General features: G+C 47.9%; 4 protein-coding genes across 4 annotated transcripts; all 4 read left to right on the forward strand.

Annotated features, from left to right (window-relative positions):
* Nucleotides 1–916: 916 nt before the first annotated feature.
* On the forward strand, nucleotides 917–5,815 carry PtA15_14A419 (uncharacterized protein; the record flags this gene model as incomplete). Its single annotated transcript, XM_053163133.1, has 3 exons — nucleotides 917–1,230; nucleotides 1,324–2,953; nucleotides 5,771–5,815. 3 exons carry the CDS (start codon nucleotides 917–919, stop codon nucleotides 5,813–5,815), a joined length of 1,989 nt encoding a protein of 662 aa, XP_053027090.1.
* A 4,167-nt stretch (nucleotides 5,816–9,982) lies between these two features.
* Nucleotides 9,983–10,345, forward strand: PtA15_14A420 (uncharacterized protein; the record flags this gene model as incomplete). Its single annotated transcript, XM_053163135.1, has 3 exons — nucleotides 9,983–10,025; nucleotides 10,108–10,144; nucleotides 10,216–10,345. 3 exons carry the CDS (start codon nucleotides 9,983–9,985, stop codon nucleotides 10,343–10,345), a joined length of 210 nt encoding a protein of 69 aa, XP_053027091.1.
* A 1,771-nt stretch (nucleotides 10,346–12,116) lies between these two features.
* PtA15_14A421 (uncharacterized protein) lies at nucleotides 12,117–14,041 on the forward strand (the record flags this gene model as incomplete). The annotated part of the gene is made up of 5 exons (XM_053163136.1): nucleotides 12,117–12,159; nucleotides 12,229–12,274; nucleotides 12,339–12,805; nucleotides 12,875–12,961; nucleotides 13,038–14,041. 5 exons carry the CDS (start codon nucleotides 12,117–12,119, stop codon nucleotides 14,039–14,041), a joined length of 1,647 nt encoding a protein of 548 aa, XP_053027092.1.
* Nucleotides 14,042–15,412: 1,371 nt separating this feature from the next.
* Nucleotides 15,413–18,663, forward strand: PtA15_14A422 (uncharacterized protein; the record flags this gene model as incomplete). Its single annotated transcript, XM_053163137.1, has 18 exons — nucleotides 15,413–15,705; nucleotides 15,775–15,833; nucleotides 15,944–15,961; nucleotides 16,062–16,125; nucleotides 16,198–16,207; nucleotides 16,305–16,331; nucleotides 16,432–16,517; nucleotides 16,624–16,647; nucleotides 16,724–16,746; nucleotides 16,825–16,873; nucleotides 16,960–17,095; nucleotides 17,204–17,301; nucleotides 17,396–17,586; nucleotides 17,678–17,688; nucleotides 17,755–17,791; nucleotides 17,881–18,188; nucleotides 18,255–18,313; nucleotides 18,459–18,663. The coding sequence occupies 18 exons, from the start codon at nucleotides 15,413–15,415 to the stop codon at nucleotides 18,661–18,663; spliced, it is 1,698 nt and encodes a 565-aa protein (XP_053027093.1).
* Nucleotides 18,664–19,131: the final 468 nt, after the last annotated feature.

Below are 19,131 nucleotides of genomic sequence, written 5' to 3' on the forward strand. Positions count from 1 at the left end.
CGCTGGTGAGACCAATAATGTGTAGGCACATTAAATAATAGCCACTTGTGAGCTCCTGGTTGAACTTGAAGTCGGTCAGAGTTGGTCACTCAGCATAATCACCTTGCCTAGGGTAGGTCGCAGAGTTTCTTGAGGGTGGATCAATTAGGCAGGTGAAAAAGGGAGTTGATCATGAGGCCCAATCTGGTCCAATGGAGTGCCAGGGGCATAAAACAGGAAACATGCTGTAGCTGTATTTTATGTACATTTTTTTCTTGAATTCTAACAACAGACCAACCTAGGCAACCTCAACCCTTTCCGGATTAGTACAGGGAAAAAAGAGGGAGAAGCTGAGACAGGGTGTTGTTCAGTTGCCAAGCTGGATCAAATTCATGAGCAGCAAAGAGGGACTACAAGCTCTGGCATACAGGTAACTTGGTGGATTGATGTGGATTTTGGGGCTCATCCAGCTTGGCAACTTGTCACCCTGTCTCAGCATCTTCCTCTTTTTTCCCTGTACTAATCCGGAAAGGGTTGAGGTTGCCCAGGTTGGTCTGTTGTTAGAATTCAAGAAAAAAATGTACATAAAATACAGCTACAGCATGTTTCCTTTTTCATGCCCCTGGCACTCCATTGGACCTCATGATCAACTGCCTTTTCCACTCTTCACCCACATTCCTCAACCAGTCACAATACCAGTTGCTTTAAGGAATTGGGCTCATCATCCCTCCATAATAGATAGGCCTTACACACCCCATCCAACAATAGATCAAGAGTGCACCTCAGCCTCAAATAACAAAACAATATTTTGTATATCTCCATCACACTACATTTTAACATCATCTAGATCAGCCAAACCCAAAACACACACATACTCCACCGAGCTCACAACACCAAACATCCGTTGTCTCAACAACGACAAAATCAAGCCTTGGCCATGACTGAAATCCAAGCTAGGTCAAGTCATCCCTGCCCCTCTATCAGCTCGAAACCATTCGGTAAACAGCAAGCACTCAAAAGGGCTACCTCTCGATCAATCTGCAAACGAGCTCCCTCCGCATCTTCACTGTCTTTCGGGCACATCCCCAATGTTCTTCCGGGCCAACAATGGCAGAAGAGGGAACAAGTCAGCCATGCCGGTGTCCATAAACCATACCAAAATGGCATCTGGGGCACAGAGAGGGCGGGTGGGGCCTACAGTGTGGTTTTGAGCAATGCATACCATGATTACGACTGCGGCGACATCATCTGGTAAGCCATAACTTATCCATTTCTTCCTTTGACCAACTTTTCTCGGAATCAAACAAACGCGCCTTTGTTTAATGACCTTTGTTCTTTCACCAGGTACATGGGAAGTGGTGGATTCAGACGCCCCGGGACCAAGCAAGTAAGATCAACCATGCAAGACAATCAAAATCCCCATGGCCCGTACAACAGCGCGCTCCAGATGTCACTTCGAACCGGCCACCCCGTCCGAGTCGTTCGAGGCTCACAACTAATCGCGTCCCCATGGGCACCTGTGTCTGGATACCGCTATGATGGCTTGTACAAAGTCACCCGCGCCGATATGGTGAGAGATCCCTCGGGGGTGACATCGTTTAAGTGCGTCGTGTTTCGGATGGAACGAGTCGAAGAAGCCGGATATGGATTATATGAACTTCCTGTCAAACGGGGTCAAGCTACCCTGGCCCTCAGCAGAGCCAGCAAAGGACGATCGCGCAAAATCAAAGAAGATGAACAAAATGCAGGCTCAAGCCTCAGCTCGAACAAACTCCTCAGACGGTGCAAAACTTCTCTCCGTCCGGCCCAGCAGTCAACCGCATTTCAAACGCGTCCTACTGAGACCTTGCCTTCCATTCAAGTACACGCTCAGTCAATCGCCTTTCAACCGGCTACTCACCCTTTCCCTTCCCTTCGAGCACATCCTCAGTCAACCGCCTGTCAATCGCGTCCTAATCCCACCTTCCCTTCCCTTAAAGCAAACCCTCCCCATGAAGATTTGCCAATTTCCTTACAACCTGTCAAAAAACCATCCATACCCCAAAACCAAGCCACCGAGTCTCCACAGCCTGGCATGTCCAAGGGGGTCTTCAGCTTGAAGTTTAAGAGACGCGATTCACCAGCTCGACCTGTTCAGTTCCCCGAAACCAAACTTTCTCCTGTCCTACAAAGCTACACAACTAGTCCAGTTCCCGACTACAAAGCCAAAAGTCAATCTCCTTGCTCTGCCATTTCTACGGACATGTCGCTCGACGTGTCCGAGTCCGAAGGCTTGCGACCGGAAAGGCTCCTCTCACCTCTACCTCTTAATGATTTTACCTTCCAGATAACGGATCAACAGTCAAAACATAGTTGGTCAGCTTCACCAGACAACCGTCTCTCTTCACCCACTTTCATCAAACCCAGCTACCAAGCTCCAATCCCCACTCGAGCATTCCCTCCATGCCCCACAGTTCCAAATTCGCCCGTTCGACCACTTTCAAAGGCTTCCCTAGAGGCAGCATGGCAATTTGCCTCTACTGATCACGCCCCACCCCAAACCCTTACAAATCTTCTGTTGGACATCAAGGCCTTCACCGAAATCGAACACCACACCTGCTCGGGCTGCATGCAACTCGACATGGATCAGTCGCAGGGTATCGATTTTGATCCTGCTGAATGGGTACCAGCCATCAAGAAGGAGGAGGCTGACATTTCAGAAGATCTTCGTCACAACGATACCGTGGCCCCAATCGTGGACTGGCCCCAGCCTGGCAAAACCGAAGAAGTTAAGTGGGAGATGCCTGACATGGGCAACTTGGACGGCACAGAGTTGGAGTCTGAAGAGGACAGCGTTGATGACGAACAGCAAGGAAAAGGCGACTCGAATCAAACGCTGCCTATCCGCGGCCCTGGCAAAACCGAAGGAGTTAAGTGGGAGATGCCTGACATGGGCAACTTGGACGGCACAGAGTTGGAGTCCGAAGAGGACAGCGTTGATGACGAACAGCAAGGAAAAGGCGACTCGAATCAAACGCTGCCCATCCGCGGCTCGGAGGAGCACGAAAATGAGGCCTTGCGCGCTCTCCACGGGGTCCCTATTGTGGGCACGCCGGAATTGGCTTTCTGGAGCTTTATGCACACGACCAGTAACCAATATGTTGACACCGACGAAAACCTCGACGGCGACCCACTCGACGACTCTCTTGCCGACGAACTTGATGGCGACCCCCTCGACCCTCTCCACTCCTGCTGCTTCACCGACTGGGGAGATTAGGATCTTGCCCACCAACATCCCGATCGTCCTTCATAGTCCAGCCGCCCGGTTTACTTCTCCAACTTTGCTGATAAATCCGTACAGCTACTTTTTCATATATCAATCATCACACTCCAAATAGTTCATTCCTCACAAAGAAAACATGGTATTATGTTGGTTGAGGAAGGGAAAAATATCACTCTGGACTGCTTTGTGCTTCTCTCAATTTATCAGTAGACCTTCATGCACATTTGCTATAATTCAATACATAACAGCAAACACACATAAATATTTTTTGCATGTGTGCAATTTAGGCCGCATCTTGGATAAATTAAAATGAAGTTGAAGGTAAATGATGTTGAGATAGTTTATTAGCATTCCACTATGTATTATGCTTCTAATCTATACACCCACAACTCAGTCTATATTGGGCATGTATATAGTCTAGTTGTTTCCCTCACTGTTATCCTTCCTCACTGAATGATGATTATATCTTGACTCACTGTGTTAGGACTTTGTCCTTGACATCTTGTCAAATCTCTCTTAGTCTCGTGTCACCCAAGTTACTCTCAACAAATGATAAGGCCTACTGTGTAAGAAACATTTGACCTGGTTGACACATCCCAGATGCCATGAACTTGGAATTACAAAGCAGCTTACAACGACACCTGCGGATGAAGGTAGTTGAAAAGCTCAGGGAGCCAAGCTTCATACAGCGTGTGATCTTTGTTGTGGATTTCTTGATATGGAACTACTGTGATAATGGATGAGTTCCCACCAAATCTTTGACCCTTGCAGACATCGAGATGCACCCAAAAAGACTAGATTCAGGCAGGAAAATATTGAAACTCTAAGGGGAAGCAAACTTAACAAAGTCCCTCAAGACTTCGGGCCCCCGGGGGGTGTCAGAATTCTAGGCTCTTCTTCCGCTCACAAGTCTCAATATCTTCAATCATTATCACTCTGCTTATTTTAAGTAGTTTTAATGTTTATTAATCACTCAACTTGTGTTGTTTTATCTCACTCTACTGTCTTGGTAGTTTTATCTTTGCTCTAGTATTCTGCTAGTTTTATTATCCTGGTTTCACTCTAGTATTCTGCTAGTTTCATTTATCCTGTTCACTGGGTATGCTACTAATCTTTGTAGTGTACACTTTTATTGTTTTGTTTTTTTAGTCTCCTAGGCCCCCTTTGGATCTTGCAAGGGGGCTCTCTAGTTGTGACTACATACATTCTGCCCCTATGATTTGAAATAAACCATCAAGTCAGAGCATTTCCACCCATGACCCACATCTTTAGCTCCTTGGTCCAATCCAAGCTCCTCTGTGATTGTCCCTCTCTTCCTTGCACCTTGTTTCTATGATTGAAAATTTGACAGGGGGTAGGATGAACTCGCAAAGCAAGCCTCTGTCAGGAGGGACTTACACCATATTGACCTAATCTTGCATGGCTAGAATGAAATTTTCATGCCAATTTTCCTTTTTTTAATTCCACAGCTCACATATCACTGAAATTTTGTAACCTTTTTACTTGCTTCATGACACGACATGCTAAGCAAAATTTTAGTATTTTTCTTTCTATCTTTTTCCATACCTGTATTTTACTAGAACTAAAATAAAAAACATGTATTTGATAGAGTCACCAATAATTTTAGCCAATTCTGCAATTTCTTCATCTCAGTAATGCACAGACCCTCATAATTATGTGATTGTTGTTTCACGCTCAGATCACTAGATCACCGTGCATTATGCTGGAGTGGAAGCGTACACACAGTACGCCAGAAATAAACTGGCATCCTATCAAACAGCCGGAGAGAAACCGGCCTTTGAAAGAGCAGTCACAATCCTGCCTTGCTTTAGTCATGTCTATGGTTGATTCTGAGACCAGTTCAATATTCTCCAAAAAGTCAGGGCAAGAGGACAATGAAGCAGATCCATGGCCAGTTCCAGTTAAGAAATCACTCACTCTGCCCTGATCAATAACTAAACTCAAGTCAAAGGCACTGTATTCATTGATCCAAAACCGCACAAGGGAAAGATATGGCAATGAAGCTCCCCTTGTGGCCATTTTCAACCACTTTCTTGAGGATTTCATTCATGATCTCCCTGGTTGATTGCCATCCCTTGGGGGAACACCATAGCACATGGCGGATCTTCACCTTGGTATGATTGTTGGTGAGAAAAGACTTGAGGAACTTCTTTGAGTTGAGATTGAGTGAGGTCATGACTTCCCAAACATGGAGTACTTTCTGGTGTTCAAAGCAAAGATTAGGAGGAAACTTTGGCGGATGAGCTGGATTATTGTCCACTGGGTTGACCAATGGATTATTAGGGGGTTTCACAATAAGTAAAACCGGGAAGGTGTTTGAGCGCTTGCGAGTATTGTTATGAGGATGCTTGGGGCAATTTCTCACAGGACTTCATGCCAAATTTTTAAGCAAGTATGTCACCCACGAGTAAAGAAATTTAGTGCCGCGGGAAGCAAAAATGCTTATTGTGAAACCCCCTATTGTCTATTTGGCTGACGATTGCTATGGGTGATTGGCCAACTGCAAAGGTAGATGTTTATATGCGGGCCAACCACATTGATGCCGTCTTGTGAAAGCCTCAAAGTAAACTGTAACTAAAAAAAATATATGTATATAAGTCTGTGAGCTTGGACCCTCTGAGATCCTTACGGACCCCCTCTGTAAAGAAAGTCCAAAGGATTTCAATGTCTGATTTGCTTTCAGGCTAGGTGATGCTAAGAGCCAAACTCTTCTGGCGACACCTGCTGATGGTAGAGATGCGGAGACGCAATCTGGAAAGTGTTAGGTGTTTTATTTCAAAGAAATAACAAGAAAAACAAAAAAAAGGAGGGGCCCGGCAGAGCGGGGGTGGTTTATATCCCTCCAAAGATGATGCTGGGGCCTGAAATGCAGGTGTGGTTGAGATCCCAGGTAGTAGATAGTTGGAGAGTGGGTCAAATCAAGGAAGGGTTTAGACTTACTTACTTGAGTATATCCTTCCTAGTACAACAAAGAGCTTGAAAACAGAACAAAACGGTGAGAGCAGGCTTAAGACGGCGAGATCCTGAAAGTGAGGTCTGTTGGGGTCTTGATGGAAAATGATCAAGAAGAGGCGCAGACAATGGCGGTCAGGGTTTCAAATGGGTGTAATAAGCTGAGGAAACCAACTGGGAGGGAGAGCTTACCTCCTTAAATAAACCAATGGTTCCCTTGGGAGGATTCTTCCTGCGGTGAAAGTATTGGCCGGAAGATTATTTGTTGGAAATAAGTCATACTCCATCCGATCTTGGGAGTATGACTGTTAGAGTTTTGAGGGACAGGTTGTATAAAGGACAGTCACCTGATTTTGTTATTTGTTACTTATCTGTCACTTGTCTTTGGTATTACATTACTGTGACAGTTCCTTTCTTATGATGTAATAACTTTATTCTATTTGCCGCGGTACGCAGGAGGCAAGGCTTTTTTGTATGTAACAAGGGTTTCAGGTAGTTCCTCCGGGCGCGCGCGGGGCGCTAGTGACTTGGTTGGATTTAAACCAGTAATAATTTCTCTTATAATATTTCTGCTGGGCACGCGCGGGGCGCTAGTGACAAGTAATAATGTCTCTTTATTATTTATTTATTTTTGTAATAATATTTAATATGTATTGTCATGATGGCTTGCGCAGCGTAGCCAGCTGACATTTGCCAAGGAAATATATTTAGGGTTGAAGAATAATCATGATCAAGCACAGTTTTGGTGGAGAGGATGACGAGAAGCAGGGCTGTCACCCAAGCAAATTTATTCCACCAAATGTTACGGAAGCAAGGAATTATAAAGGTTTGAATATTCCTGCCACCAAAATTTAGATTCTAGCCCCCACAAAACGGGTTGATAAGGCGCAAGTCCCTCCTGCTGAGGGCTATTGGAGGCCGAACTTAACTCAAGCCCCTCGCTGCTGCAGGCGTCTGGTCTTGCAAAGCAAGCCTCCGATAGCCCTCGGCAGGAGGGACTTGCGCGCTATCACCCCCTTTCGCAGAGCCTAGAATCTGGGTTTGGCTGGGTGGTTTATTCAAACCATCACAGTTTGTTGCCCTCTCAACATTATACTTTGAAAATTTTCTTGGCACATAGCCTTGCTTCTTGCCTGTCATTGGATACAATCTGAGTTAAGTCACACAATTCCTTCACAGAGAAATAAATTATCAAAGTAAATAAAAACTTGGATTTTACCAAAGCCAAGTAACAGAAGGGGTCCGTGGAGGTCCGGGCTCACATACTTTACATATACTTTCTTTTGACTTACAGTCAAGCCTCTGAGCCCTTGATCGCCGGCACAGACCTGCCATCAAGACTGCATAGCCCTCTGGATAACCGGTAAAGACCGGTCATCAAGAGGGATATATACAACGCCCTGGATGACCGGTACAGACCGGTCATCAAATGGATATGTAGAGCCTCTCAATGACCGGTCTGTGCCGGTCATTGAGGGGAATTGACACTCTCAATGGCCAATACAGACCGGCCATCGAGAGTATACAACCCTCTCAATGACCGGTCTGTGCCGGTCATCGAGGGGACTTGACACTCCCGATGACCGGGATCGACCGGTCATCAGAAGGACTCAACCCTCTTGATGACCGGTACTGTGCCGTTCATTGAGAGGGCTTTATCCTCTCAATGACTGGAACATACTGGTCATTGAGAGGGTTGAGTCCCCTCAATGACCGGTTGATTCCGGTCATCCTCAAACTAGCTGTGTGTGAAACACGCTATGTATTAAACAGAGAGTCCGTGCTCTTGTTCTGTGATTAATTTCTGCAATTCTGGGTTGCAGACTTGGTAACAGGCTTGAGGTTTTTTGTCTTGTTTAATTTTTCAGGACATACTGGTATCAGTACATAAAGGGAAAAAAATATAGGTCTCAGCCGTAGCATGTTGGGCAGACCTGGAGCAAAAAAAAACAAAAAAAGGTTGTGGTATGAGAGATGAACAAAGGGGAAAGTAAAAAGAGGGGTGAAAATACCATTCTCCATGCGCCAGGATGGGGAGGTACGGTATAAGCAAACTTAGCACAAGTCCCTTGCCTGCTGGGGGGCGCGGCGCGAAGCGCCTCGCACAAAGTGCAACCTCCCGTCAGGGAGGGACTTTCATGGAATCCCTGATTCCTGGAGTGAGAGCCCCGCGTACAGCTCTTAGGCCCCGTTTGGCTGCCGCGTTATACGTCATAAATGGTTGAATTTATGACGCCGCGACCCAAAGTTTACCCCCTGTTGCTACCAAAACGTTGAAACCCCTGGGGGTTGCGCATCAAAAACTCGACCATTTATGACGTATAACACGGCAGCCAAACGGGGCCTTAGTTTTTGCAGGTGTCCAACTTTGTGCCCCCAAAAACCCCACTTCCCAAAAGAACTGAGTCCCGCCCCGGATATTAAAGAAAGGCCTGCTTCTCCTCTTTAATTTGACGGCAGTCACAGGCTGATAGCACTTGGTTCATGGCCTGGAGAGCAGTTTGAAAAGGGCCTCTTTTTGAGAAGCATTCCTGCTGATGTAAGCAAGAATGCAGTATTCAACTGCCGTTCAATAGATTGAAACAGATTTTGATACAAAGCCACATGTATTTACAAAAAAAAGTTCTCTCAATATGGTCCGCTTTTCTCGGTGTTTGAAAACTTCAAACGCAAGGATCAGGCCTTATATTGGCAGCTACAAGGCCTAAATTGCATCAGAAGAAGCGCACTCCCGAGCACTTCTTAAGTCCTGAGGGGCAGCCTCAGCGGGCTGACGGTTGAGTTACAAAAAAGGAAAAAGTGAAAAAAAACCTGATACAGGCTGATATTCCTGGGGCTCTCAGGCCAGATACAGGTTTTTGCAGCTAAGCCTCTCTGTGAGACAGAGACCCTACGGGGCTGCCTCACTGGGAGGCTTTGTTAAGCTCGCGGTATAAGTCCCTCCTGCCGAGGGCTGTCGGAGGCTCGCTTCGCGAGTCCCAAGCCCGCAGCAGCGAGGGACTTTGTTAAGTTCGATCGGAGGCTTGCTTCGCAAAACCAGACGCCCGCAGCAGCGAGGGACCTGGGTTAAGTTCGAAGGGGATGATCTCGACTGGAAATCAGCCAATGCGACGACTCTTGAGCGGCTTGACTAACCGAATTCCCAACAGAAGCTCCAACCCTCCTGCTTGTGCTTGGACTGACCCCCACTTGCCTGATTCTACGCACGGCTTTACACGGGATATTCTGTCACGCCCATTGCTCTCTTTGATTGCCATGCGTAGTAGTCATGTACTCTGTCATCGATTTTCAGACAGGTTGGTCATATCTGCCATTGTCTCGGCTGTCCTCGCCAGATGAAGCACTTACAGCAAATCATGTGATTGATTTCATGTTTAGTCCGCGTAAATCCTCCGAATTTGGGGTCATGAAAAGCTCCGCGTCACACTATTGGGCCAGTGGCAGAGTAACCGAGCAAGCTTCATCTGTGTGTAGCCTGAAAGTGGAGTGGCTTTCCTCGGAAAACGCAGATTTCTGGGTAGCATCTGATTGAGTGTATGTGTCTCTCAAGAGCTCGAAAGTGAGGGAACTCACTCCACGCACTGCCACGCAGTGGGCATATAAAAGCCAGCTCGTTCGTCCGATTGAGCGATTCCTCATCCACTTGCCCCTTTTTATCATTCCAACATCGAATATTATATAACCACTCTTAGCGCTTGACAGGTCTCAGCTCTCAACTCTACCCCTTCAACCTTGCCCAGCTCTTTTGCCCCTTTTTCCCGAGACAAGATGCAATTCTTCACTGCCGTTGTTGCCCTGATCGCCTGTACCGGTAAGTTGAGGGTTTGACTCACTTGCGATGTGAGTCTGGAAGCTGTGACTAACCGTTTCCTACTACTCTTCTGACCAAACAGGTGTTTTCGCCGCCCCCGCTCCCACCGAAGCCACCAAGTAAGTTCTCAATGTTACTCACTATTTTCGGCACGCCCGCGTTCCGTCTTAGACCTTGCCTTTCGTTGTAGAACTACCCTTGAACCCCGACAATTTGGAGGTTGGGGACCCGCTGGTGCGGTCGCGCAGGCGGCCAACGTTGCTACCCTCGGAGCTTTCGGCGGTGGATTCGGTGGACCTTTCGGATGGGGAGGATGGTAATCAATCCAAGTTAGTGGGCATATTTCAGAAGACCTCACCTCACATCAATCACTCGCTAACCAATCAATCAAACATTTGTGCTAAATCCAGAGCCAACAGATCAGATCCCGCTCGCTGGCTATTTGCTATGGCAAATCCGACGTCGCACGATTATCCGATTCCATCATGTCTCAATTTTCACTTCATGCTTTTTTTGATTCAGCTGGGCTTTTTTATTAAGCTGTGGACTTTTAAGTAGCTAGCTACTGCGCAATTTCATAGTGGTTATTTCACAAACTCGCCTTGTTGCCCCTGTGGTCCTGAGTCGATATTAGTGAGATTTGCTCCCACAAACCGATGAGCTTTTCATCCCCTGGGCTGTCTTCCACCAGCTGTTTGAGGGAGCGCAGAGGAGGACGCCATTTTCGTCTTGCTGTTGTTCTTCTCCCAAACTAGCTATAAGCCAAGGCTTTGAGATTGATGTGTATGGCCAGAAACAATAGCCCCATGAACTTCCTTCATGTAACCCGCTGGGTTTTCTTTTGCCAACCCCCTACCGCTCCTTCCAGTGTTCGGTGAGTTTTTTCCGAAAAAAGTCACATATAAATGGGCCACGGCGGCACCAAACAGAGGATCCAGCCCCAAACAATGGCATGCCGTTGTCATGCCCCACCATGTGCTCCCTTGCTGCCAAAAACATTTTCGCAATGCTGTTCATGTGTTCTTTCTCGCTTCATCTATTTTCATAGATGATCGGCACTTGTTGCGCCCATACTGGCTTTAATGCCCCGAAGTCATAACAGATTTCACTCCCGTGGAGCCCTAACTCTTGAAAGAATAGATCATCAAAGGCCCCGCGGCTGCAGTCGTATGTTCTGTAGGCGAAGTCCACGCAGAGGGAGAGGCCTTGCTAGGTTACGCTAGAGTGACACACGTGAACTGATAGAAATCGCAAAGGTGTGATTGTGGAGGAGTCAAGTGGAAAGGCCAAGTGGACTTTTATTATTCTTATCCGCAGTCGTGGGTACAACACAATCAGGCTGCCGATGTGCGCCGTATCCACCCATGTTGAGCTTCCGCTTACCGCAATACTTCTGTTAAGAATGTGTATGTCATCCCGATCAGGTGAGTTTTGCTTGGCTTGCTTTTTTGGTACGGGGTATTCTCGATGACCAACCCTGCTACATGGCACGCCAGCTCGCTTGCTGAATTTCCACTCGGCGTTTATTGCCTCCTGGAGGCAAATCCAGGTTCTCGCTCATGACCCACCGAATCGATGGATTCATCAGCTCCGAGGACCTCATGAGGAGCAATCAAACTCAATCTGCCACCCAAGCACCACTGTGATTCGGAAGTAACGCCGAGATCGACAGCACAGACGACCTGCTCTCCTTTCAGCTTGTCACTCAGCTCACCTTGGTTCTGACCAGAGTCTAAAGCGAAGCTTCTGGGTGATACGGGTAATCGACACTGTCAGCAGCCATCCGCTCGCTTCTGATCGTCAAAGGCGCGGATAAACATGGATCCAGGCGGATGTGAGTCCGTACCCTACAATCCAATCATCGGGAAGGAGTCGATGATAAGAGTGAACAGCTTGGCCGAAGTTATAAAACCACCGTCCTGCTGGCATCTCATGTTTCCTTTCCCCAGACCAATCACATTGATCAATCACCCACTAGTATCTTTATTTCAAACCTATTAAAATTTCTGTCAGGTACAGACTTTGCTCTCCTAATTCCGCGTCTTTTGCTTGAATCTTTCACTCTACTCCCACAACCTCGCTACTATCAACATGCAGTTCATCACCCTCGCCGTTGCGTTTGCCTTCTTCACCGGTTAGCCTCCCCTTATCACGCCGATGCTACAGCACCGCTAACTCGCCTTGTGCTCTGACTGCTTTCCAGGTGTTACTTCATCGCCGGTGTCCATTGACCGTAGAGCCTCCAAGGAGTGAGCACACGCAAATCTATCCATTTATGTCGAAATCCTAGACTAATTGAGTTTTCACCTGCAGCGACCCCTCTTCGTCCAGTGACGCTTCTGCTAGCGCTTCTGCGGCCGCGCATGCTCACTCAACATGGTCCGGGCCGACCCCAACTCCTGGACCTCTGCCGTCAGTGTCGGCTGAAGCCAAGGCTCAAGCCGCCGCCTCTGCGAAAGCCCAGTCCCAGTCGGCTCCTCATCCCATCCAAACAGTTGGCCAGGCCCCGTCAGCATCGGCCAGCGCTAATGCATCAGCAGCAGCTGCTGCTCAAGCCGCGCAATCGGCCGGGACACCCACTGTCCCTGTTGCATCGCCATCCACATCATCGGCCAACGCCAACGCTAATGCGGCAGCCAACACGGGAGCAAACGCAGCTGGGAATGGCTTCCCCGGTCCTAACGGTAACCTTCCCACAGGTATCTCTGGCCCGATTGACTTTTCAGGCGATGACTTCGGTGACATGTCATTCTCAGGTGCTCCAGGTTCTCCCATTGTCGGTAAGCCGCCGATGCCCCCTTTAGTCGCACCGAACCTTAGCACGCTAACGCACCGACTGCTCGTTGCAGGCCCTTTCCCAAGTGGTCCTTCAGCAGGCCCAGCCCCCACAGGCCCATCGGTATCTTCCTCATCCAGCCAGTCGAACGCCTCTTCCGGCAAGCATTTTCGTTGTTCAACGTACACTTACAAAATCCTCGGCATGTCATGCTGACACAATGTTTGAAATGACAGGCTCTAGCTCCGCTGGCCCTACCGGCCCGCAGGGCCCAATGACCCCACCTTCTTCCCAAACCGGATCAGATCAACCCTCGATGCCCGGGTTCCCTGGATCCCAGGACTCCCAATCAATGGGACCCCCTGGGTTCCCATCCAGCAGCCAGCCCCCATTCAACGGCGCGTCGATGCAATCCCCTCCGCAAGCTGGTCAATCTACCAGCATGAACGGACCCCCAACTTCATTCCCCCCGCAGTTCGGTGGTCAGCCCCCAATGCCTTCTTCACCTCAGTCTGGTGGTCAACCTGCTGGCCCAACTGGCCCGTCAATGCCATCTGCATCTCAGCCGGGTGGAAGCCCTCCCATGGATCAATCTTCTCCATCCCTGCCGCCGATGGGCCCGTCCGGAGCTCAGCCTAATGGCCCCTCCGCAGGGCAACCTCCGATGACCTCCGGCTCCTCTCAACCAGGCCCTAACGGTCCACCTCAAATGCCCCAAATGCCATCCTTCCAAAGCCCACCAGGCGGGCAGATGCCTCAATTCCCTCCTCCCCAGTACCAAGGCTCCAGCGACGCCGATGCTTTCGCTGAGGCCAACGCGCGAGCTCATGCCCAAGGGTACGGTAGACCAGCTCATGGCGCAGGCTACCCCGGAGGATACGGTGCATTCTACCCATCCGGCGGATTCGCCTACGGACCGGCTCACGGTGGATTTGCCTACCCGCGTCCAGCGTACGGCCCTGGTATGGGATTCGGTGGCGGCGTCGGATTTAACGCTGGAGTTGGCCTAGGAGGTCTTGGCGGCGTTGGTGTTGGGCTGGGCGGTCTCGGTGTAGGAGCAGGTGTTGGGCTAGGCGGCCTTGGTGTCGGAGCAGGTGTTGGACTGGGCGGCCTCGGTGTAGGAGCAGGTGTCGGACTGGGCGGCCTTGGTGTAGGAGCAGGTGTTGGCCTTGGTGGCCTCGGTGTAGGAGCAGGTGTTGGCCTCGGTGGCCTCGGTGTAGGAGCAGGGTTATCAATCTAAGCCTCACATCTAATTAGTAAGTCTTGACCGTTCATCTCTACCCCAGCGTAAGCTGACATGTTTGTGTGCTCGGCTTAATCATTTAGATCCTTCTTGCATAAGCGCGCAATTCTTGTTTCTCAGTCTTGTTTGTAACCCACCGGATAGCTGGCTGTTTGTTGGACTGTCTTCAGTAATACACACATCACAATCCGTGAAACTATCGTTAAGACTGAGCCCCATTCCATGCTAATGGTCGCGAGCGTGCTCGGGGAGTAAGCTGAAAGCCATCAATCTATGTAATTGTCCAAAATGGTTGGTAGCACGCTAGCCGCGCCGGCTACATTTGCCCGTTTGCCTGATTTTGGCGGGCCGTTTCCTGTGCATTTTACTGCTTCCTGCGGGTCAAACCCCATACCACAGTTCGGGTCCTACGAAGTGTCTGAATTTCCTGTGGGATTTGTATGATTAACCAGCGTTTTCAAGTCATTATGTAGCGCAGCTGCATTCGGAAGGCTCTGGGCAAAGAATCAGCAGGCAAGTTCCACACGATGCGGAATGAACGATGCCAATGGCCCGTCGGCGTGAGGAAACCATTTAAATCTGCTAAGTATTGGCTTGTCTGGTTGGAGGCGCCTTTGAATGCTTGATTACTCGAAAACGTCCAGCCAGTAACCGAGAGAATGTTTTCAAGCTACTTATTCATCACGTGCTGCGACGTGCAATGCAGGAGAACGAGCTCCGAGAGGCTCCGAGGATGGTGTGATCCACCTTCAGTTGCTCCATGCACTTTGAAGTCGCGCTGCAACATTCCGCCGTCATCCATGTGTGAGTGAATTGGTGCTCTGTGCAACTTCCCCTTGGAGTACATGAGATCAATATCAGCATCGGAGCGGGACAGATGAGGATCTTTTTGTCGAAAGGGTTGGCAATGATTCAGGATGGGATCGGTGAGGATCAGTTCCTTCGGATGATGTTGTAAACTGAATTGGAAAATGCCCGTCGGGTTCATCTCCGCCGCCAAAGCTTCCCGCGCTAAGATGATACAGTTCCATTGATCCTGCCTACCTCTGCCACTTCACAATGGCTCGTCTGAGGGTGCATCAAGATAGAAGAGGGGCATGATGAACAGAACTATCGATTGAGGATATAACAACTTACACGATTCTGCTCGGTCAGGAGAAGCGCCTTGGCTCTTGCTAGTGTATCTCATCCACCAGCTCCACCACTGCTCTGCAACAAACTCATTCGCTGAGTCTCCACCTCAAAAATTAGACTGAATTTTCTCTTTCTCTGTTAGGCCACCCTCTGGCACTGCTTACGATTATCGACCCTATTTCCCGCGCAATCATTAGAATTTCGAGCGGCGAAAGGATTGATTCAAAGACGAAGATGAAGACACCAGCTATCCAAGGTCTGATCGAGAAACTTGTCCCCAAACCTCTGGCAAGCAGGGTTCGGGGAGAGAAGAAGGAGGACTCGAAAGTGGGAAGCCACAGGAGTGGGATCAAAAGCCAGCAAGCTTTCGGAGACTTTTTCGTTCGTGAAGATCGCTCGACCGGTATCAGGCCCGAGAGGCCATCCAAATACACTAGTTACACCGTCTCGGAAGGTTTCCAACGCGAGACCGAGAAGGTTTACATTGCCAAGTTGCTCAGATCTGCCACTTGGAAACTGGACACCAGGTTAGCAAACCCCAGCCTTGGTCTTCGTCAGAAGAAGACGCTTAACCTTACTCCGCTTTCCTGTTTTAGGCTCATTCCTATCATGGCACTCTTCTATTTCTTGAGCGAACTAGGGCGCTTAAGCATCAGTTAGCAAAAATCTCTGATTACTAGCTGGAATGATGACCATGATATCTCTATTCGAATCTGGTTGAGAGAGACTTTTAACTGATTCCAAAAACTGCCTTCCATCTTACAGATAACATACGCTCGATAGGCAAGTCTTACCAACACATCATGATGTTTTTTATAAGCGCAATAAATCATCAGTTCCACTAATTCGGACTTTACACAACCGGTCGACGAAAATTTGACAGGCCTTCAATCGGATTTGCGAACTGATGATTCCCAATATACACTCTCGCTCATTGTTACCTTAATGTAAGATGCACCTGGTACTCTTAAGTACCACTCTTCACTCAACTAATGCTATTTTTATTCCGACTCATTTAGTCCTTTAATTGTAAGGCTCCAACAGTACTTTTTGTGACATTTCTAGCATTGTCTTCTTTGCAGGTAACGTCTGCTAACAAGTCATTTAAAAACTCCTTCATCCCTAGCTTGTTGAAATTCCATCAAACTTCATCGTAAGTCTGATCTGAATTTGTCTCTGGGAGATGAAGCGACATGGTTATTTCTTAATACCAATCATGCTAAACACAATTGTGCCTCTTTTTATGCATGTAGATGCGCCGGGTAGGCGCCCGATTTTTTTTCCCTGCGATCCTTACCGTTTCGGGATTGATAATTTTTTCTCATGGATTTTTGTCAAAGTTGGTTGAGAAATTCATCATGCCTCTTGGCGTACCGCCCCCGGCAAAAATATTCTGCTGAATGCACTGCTTCTTATCCCTTATCGATCGATCAAAATCAAATTAGCTATGTCGGACTTTTGGCGGCTAGGTAAGCATGAGCTCCCGAGATTTTGCGACTGCGCGTCACGCTCATATCAATTTTTTTTGCAATTGTTTTGCACTAGATTCTTCGTGGGGTTAGTCAATGGTGAGTGGCTAATTGCAGCTTTCTAGACATCTATCCTTTTGAAACTTAATCGTGACGACTCCGTTGTGCTTCATTCAGGCGGACTTTTTCCAGGCTTCTTGCTATACCTATCGTCCTTCTATACACGGTGAGTGAATCCCGGTTGAGGTGATCCTCGAATGGTATCGATCGAGTTCTCGCATCCTTATCGGTGAGAATATGATTCTCTTACAGAGCGGAGCTTCAGTGGAGAATGGCGCTATTTTATTCCACTGGCTGCATGGCAGGCGGTCTTTCGGGCTCGTTAGCTTACGCTTTCACCCGTCTGGACGGTGCTCTGGGACTTGCAGGCTGGGCTTGGGTATTTTTAGTTGAGCATTTCTTTCCTCTCATCCTTTGAGAGGTAGATCAAGTTCAGTACATATGATCTAACTGGTCTCTGCGTATTCCTTCCTAAAAAATTGTGGTCGTGTAAAAGATCGAGGGTATTTTGACCATGTTGGGCGGCAGTGTTGGATTTTTGTTTTTCCCTTCCTCGCCTGAGGGTGCAGGGTTTTTGACAGCAGACGAAAAGAGGTAAGTCGTTGAAGAGAAATCAATCCTAATTTGTCTCATTTCAAGTTTTTTAGAATGCTCATGGTCGTGATCTTATTGGCTACGAATTGCCCAGGGCTGTCTCTGAGAGATTGAATGGGGATCGTAGTCCGGTGGCAGAGGGTTGTTTGTTGGATGCGAAGCCATTCAGGTCTTCAGGCTTTCAAATCTGTCAAGCTCTGCGAAGTCCTCACGTAGCCCTATGCTGCCTGGCGTTCTTCTTCGCTGGGACCAACGTGACCAGTCTCATGCATTTTCAATCAAGCAGTCAGTAGTTATTTCTTTGAACCAGCCGTAAATGGCGACCAGCTGATCAATCTTATCATTTGTTTCTAAAAATTCATCTTCATTGTACTAGTATTGAATTCCGTGGGTTTTTATCCCTTGGGAAGGTTTCTCTCCGAGTGACAATGCTAATGATCTGCTGGTACCTAGCTCGGACATGGATCATCGGCCTCACAGATGTTATCGAGTGAGTGTGTTTGCGACTGAAAAAACTCTTGCCAAGACGTGAATCTGACAACAAACAATCTCTCATTGCCAACCACTGAAAAATGAAAGTTCCTCCCTACGGTATAGCAGTCCTCACGATTTTGCTTTCGTCCTATCTATCGGACAGATACCATTCTCGGGCTATGGCTTCAGTAGTATCCGGAGGTGTCTCGGCGGTTGGGTATTCGATCCTCTACATCTCAGATGACAGCAGCCTCAAGTACGGCTCGATGTTCTTGATCATCATTGGATCCTACGGAGTCATTCCATGTCTGGCAGCATGGATGAGCAACAACAGCGAGCCGTACGCTCGGAAGGCTACCAGTTTGGCTCTAGGACCAATTGTGGCAAATCTTGGCGGATTAATCGGTACACTGGTAAGTCAAAATCATCCGCACAACTAGCCTGGGTACTCCAAGGGTGCTAACCCTTAATCTTTAAAGCTCTTTCCAAACTCAGACCAGTCGAATTTCTCCGTTGCCATCATGGTGAACATTGTCTTGTAAGCCTTTAGTTTTCTGTCATCTTTCTCTTTGATTCTCCAGATAGGCATATTTGGCCGAGTGTGAAATTTGTGGAGGGAGAAGATGAAAGCTGACAATCAAGTGCAATAAAATCATTTGGGTTTCTTCATTGGCGATGTCTAGTGCGATGCTTCTGATCCTGACCTGTCTGGCAAACCTGGGGTACTTGACATACGTAGAAACCGTGAAGGTCCATCGACGCGACGAAGTCCTCCAGCACTATGCACTCAATGATCTGACGGTTGATCCGAGTGTCCAAGAGCTTTTGTACCTCAACGGCTGGGAGTATCTTGGTGACCGACACCCAGACTTTAAATACTCCTTTTAAGAGCTTTAATTCTGCAAATGTCAGCTCTTAGTCTGAGGTAAAAAACTTTTTGTATCTTTTTGTATTTTACTATTAATCAGTCATCCGAAACTCACTCAGAATAGATACATGTACAAATTTGTTCTTTAACCAGCATGCTCCATAGCTATCATCCTGCCTATATGTATATGTGTGCAAATGTGTTTTTTTTGTTTAGGAAAATATCCATCTTCCATGTCTGTAGCCTAATATGTATGCAATAGAAATACTAGTCCATCAGTCACCCGTGAATACTTTGATGCTGTTCTGTCCACTGTGGCAGGAAAATTCATCTTTTGGCATCTAATCTGAGTCAGTGAAGAATGTGGGATGCACAGAGACACGTTTGCACAGCAGGAGGCTTATTCAGCATCAACTTCCAAGGGCACTCCACAAGTTGATTTATTTAATTATGATGTTCAAAGTTGGTTTGCATAATTTTACGGACTT

The sequence above is a fragment of the Puccinia triticina genome, chromosome 14A (genome assembly GCF_026914185.1).
Source record: "Puccinia triticina chromosome 14A, complete sequence".
Classification (NCBI taxonomy): domain Eukaryota; kingdom Fungi; phylum Basidiomycota; class Pucciniomycetes; order Pucciniales; family Pucciniaceae; genus Puccinia; species Puccinia triticina.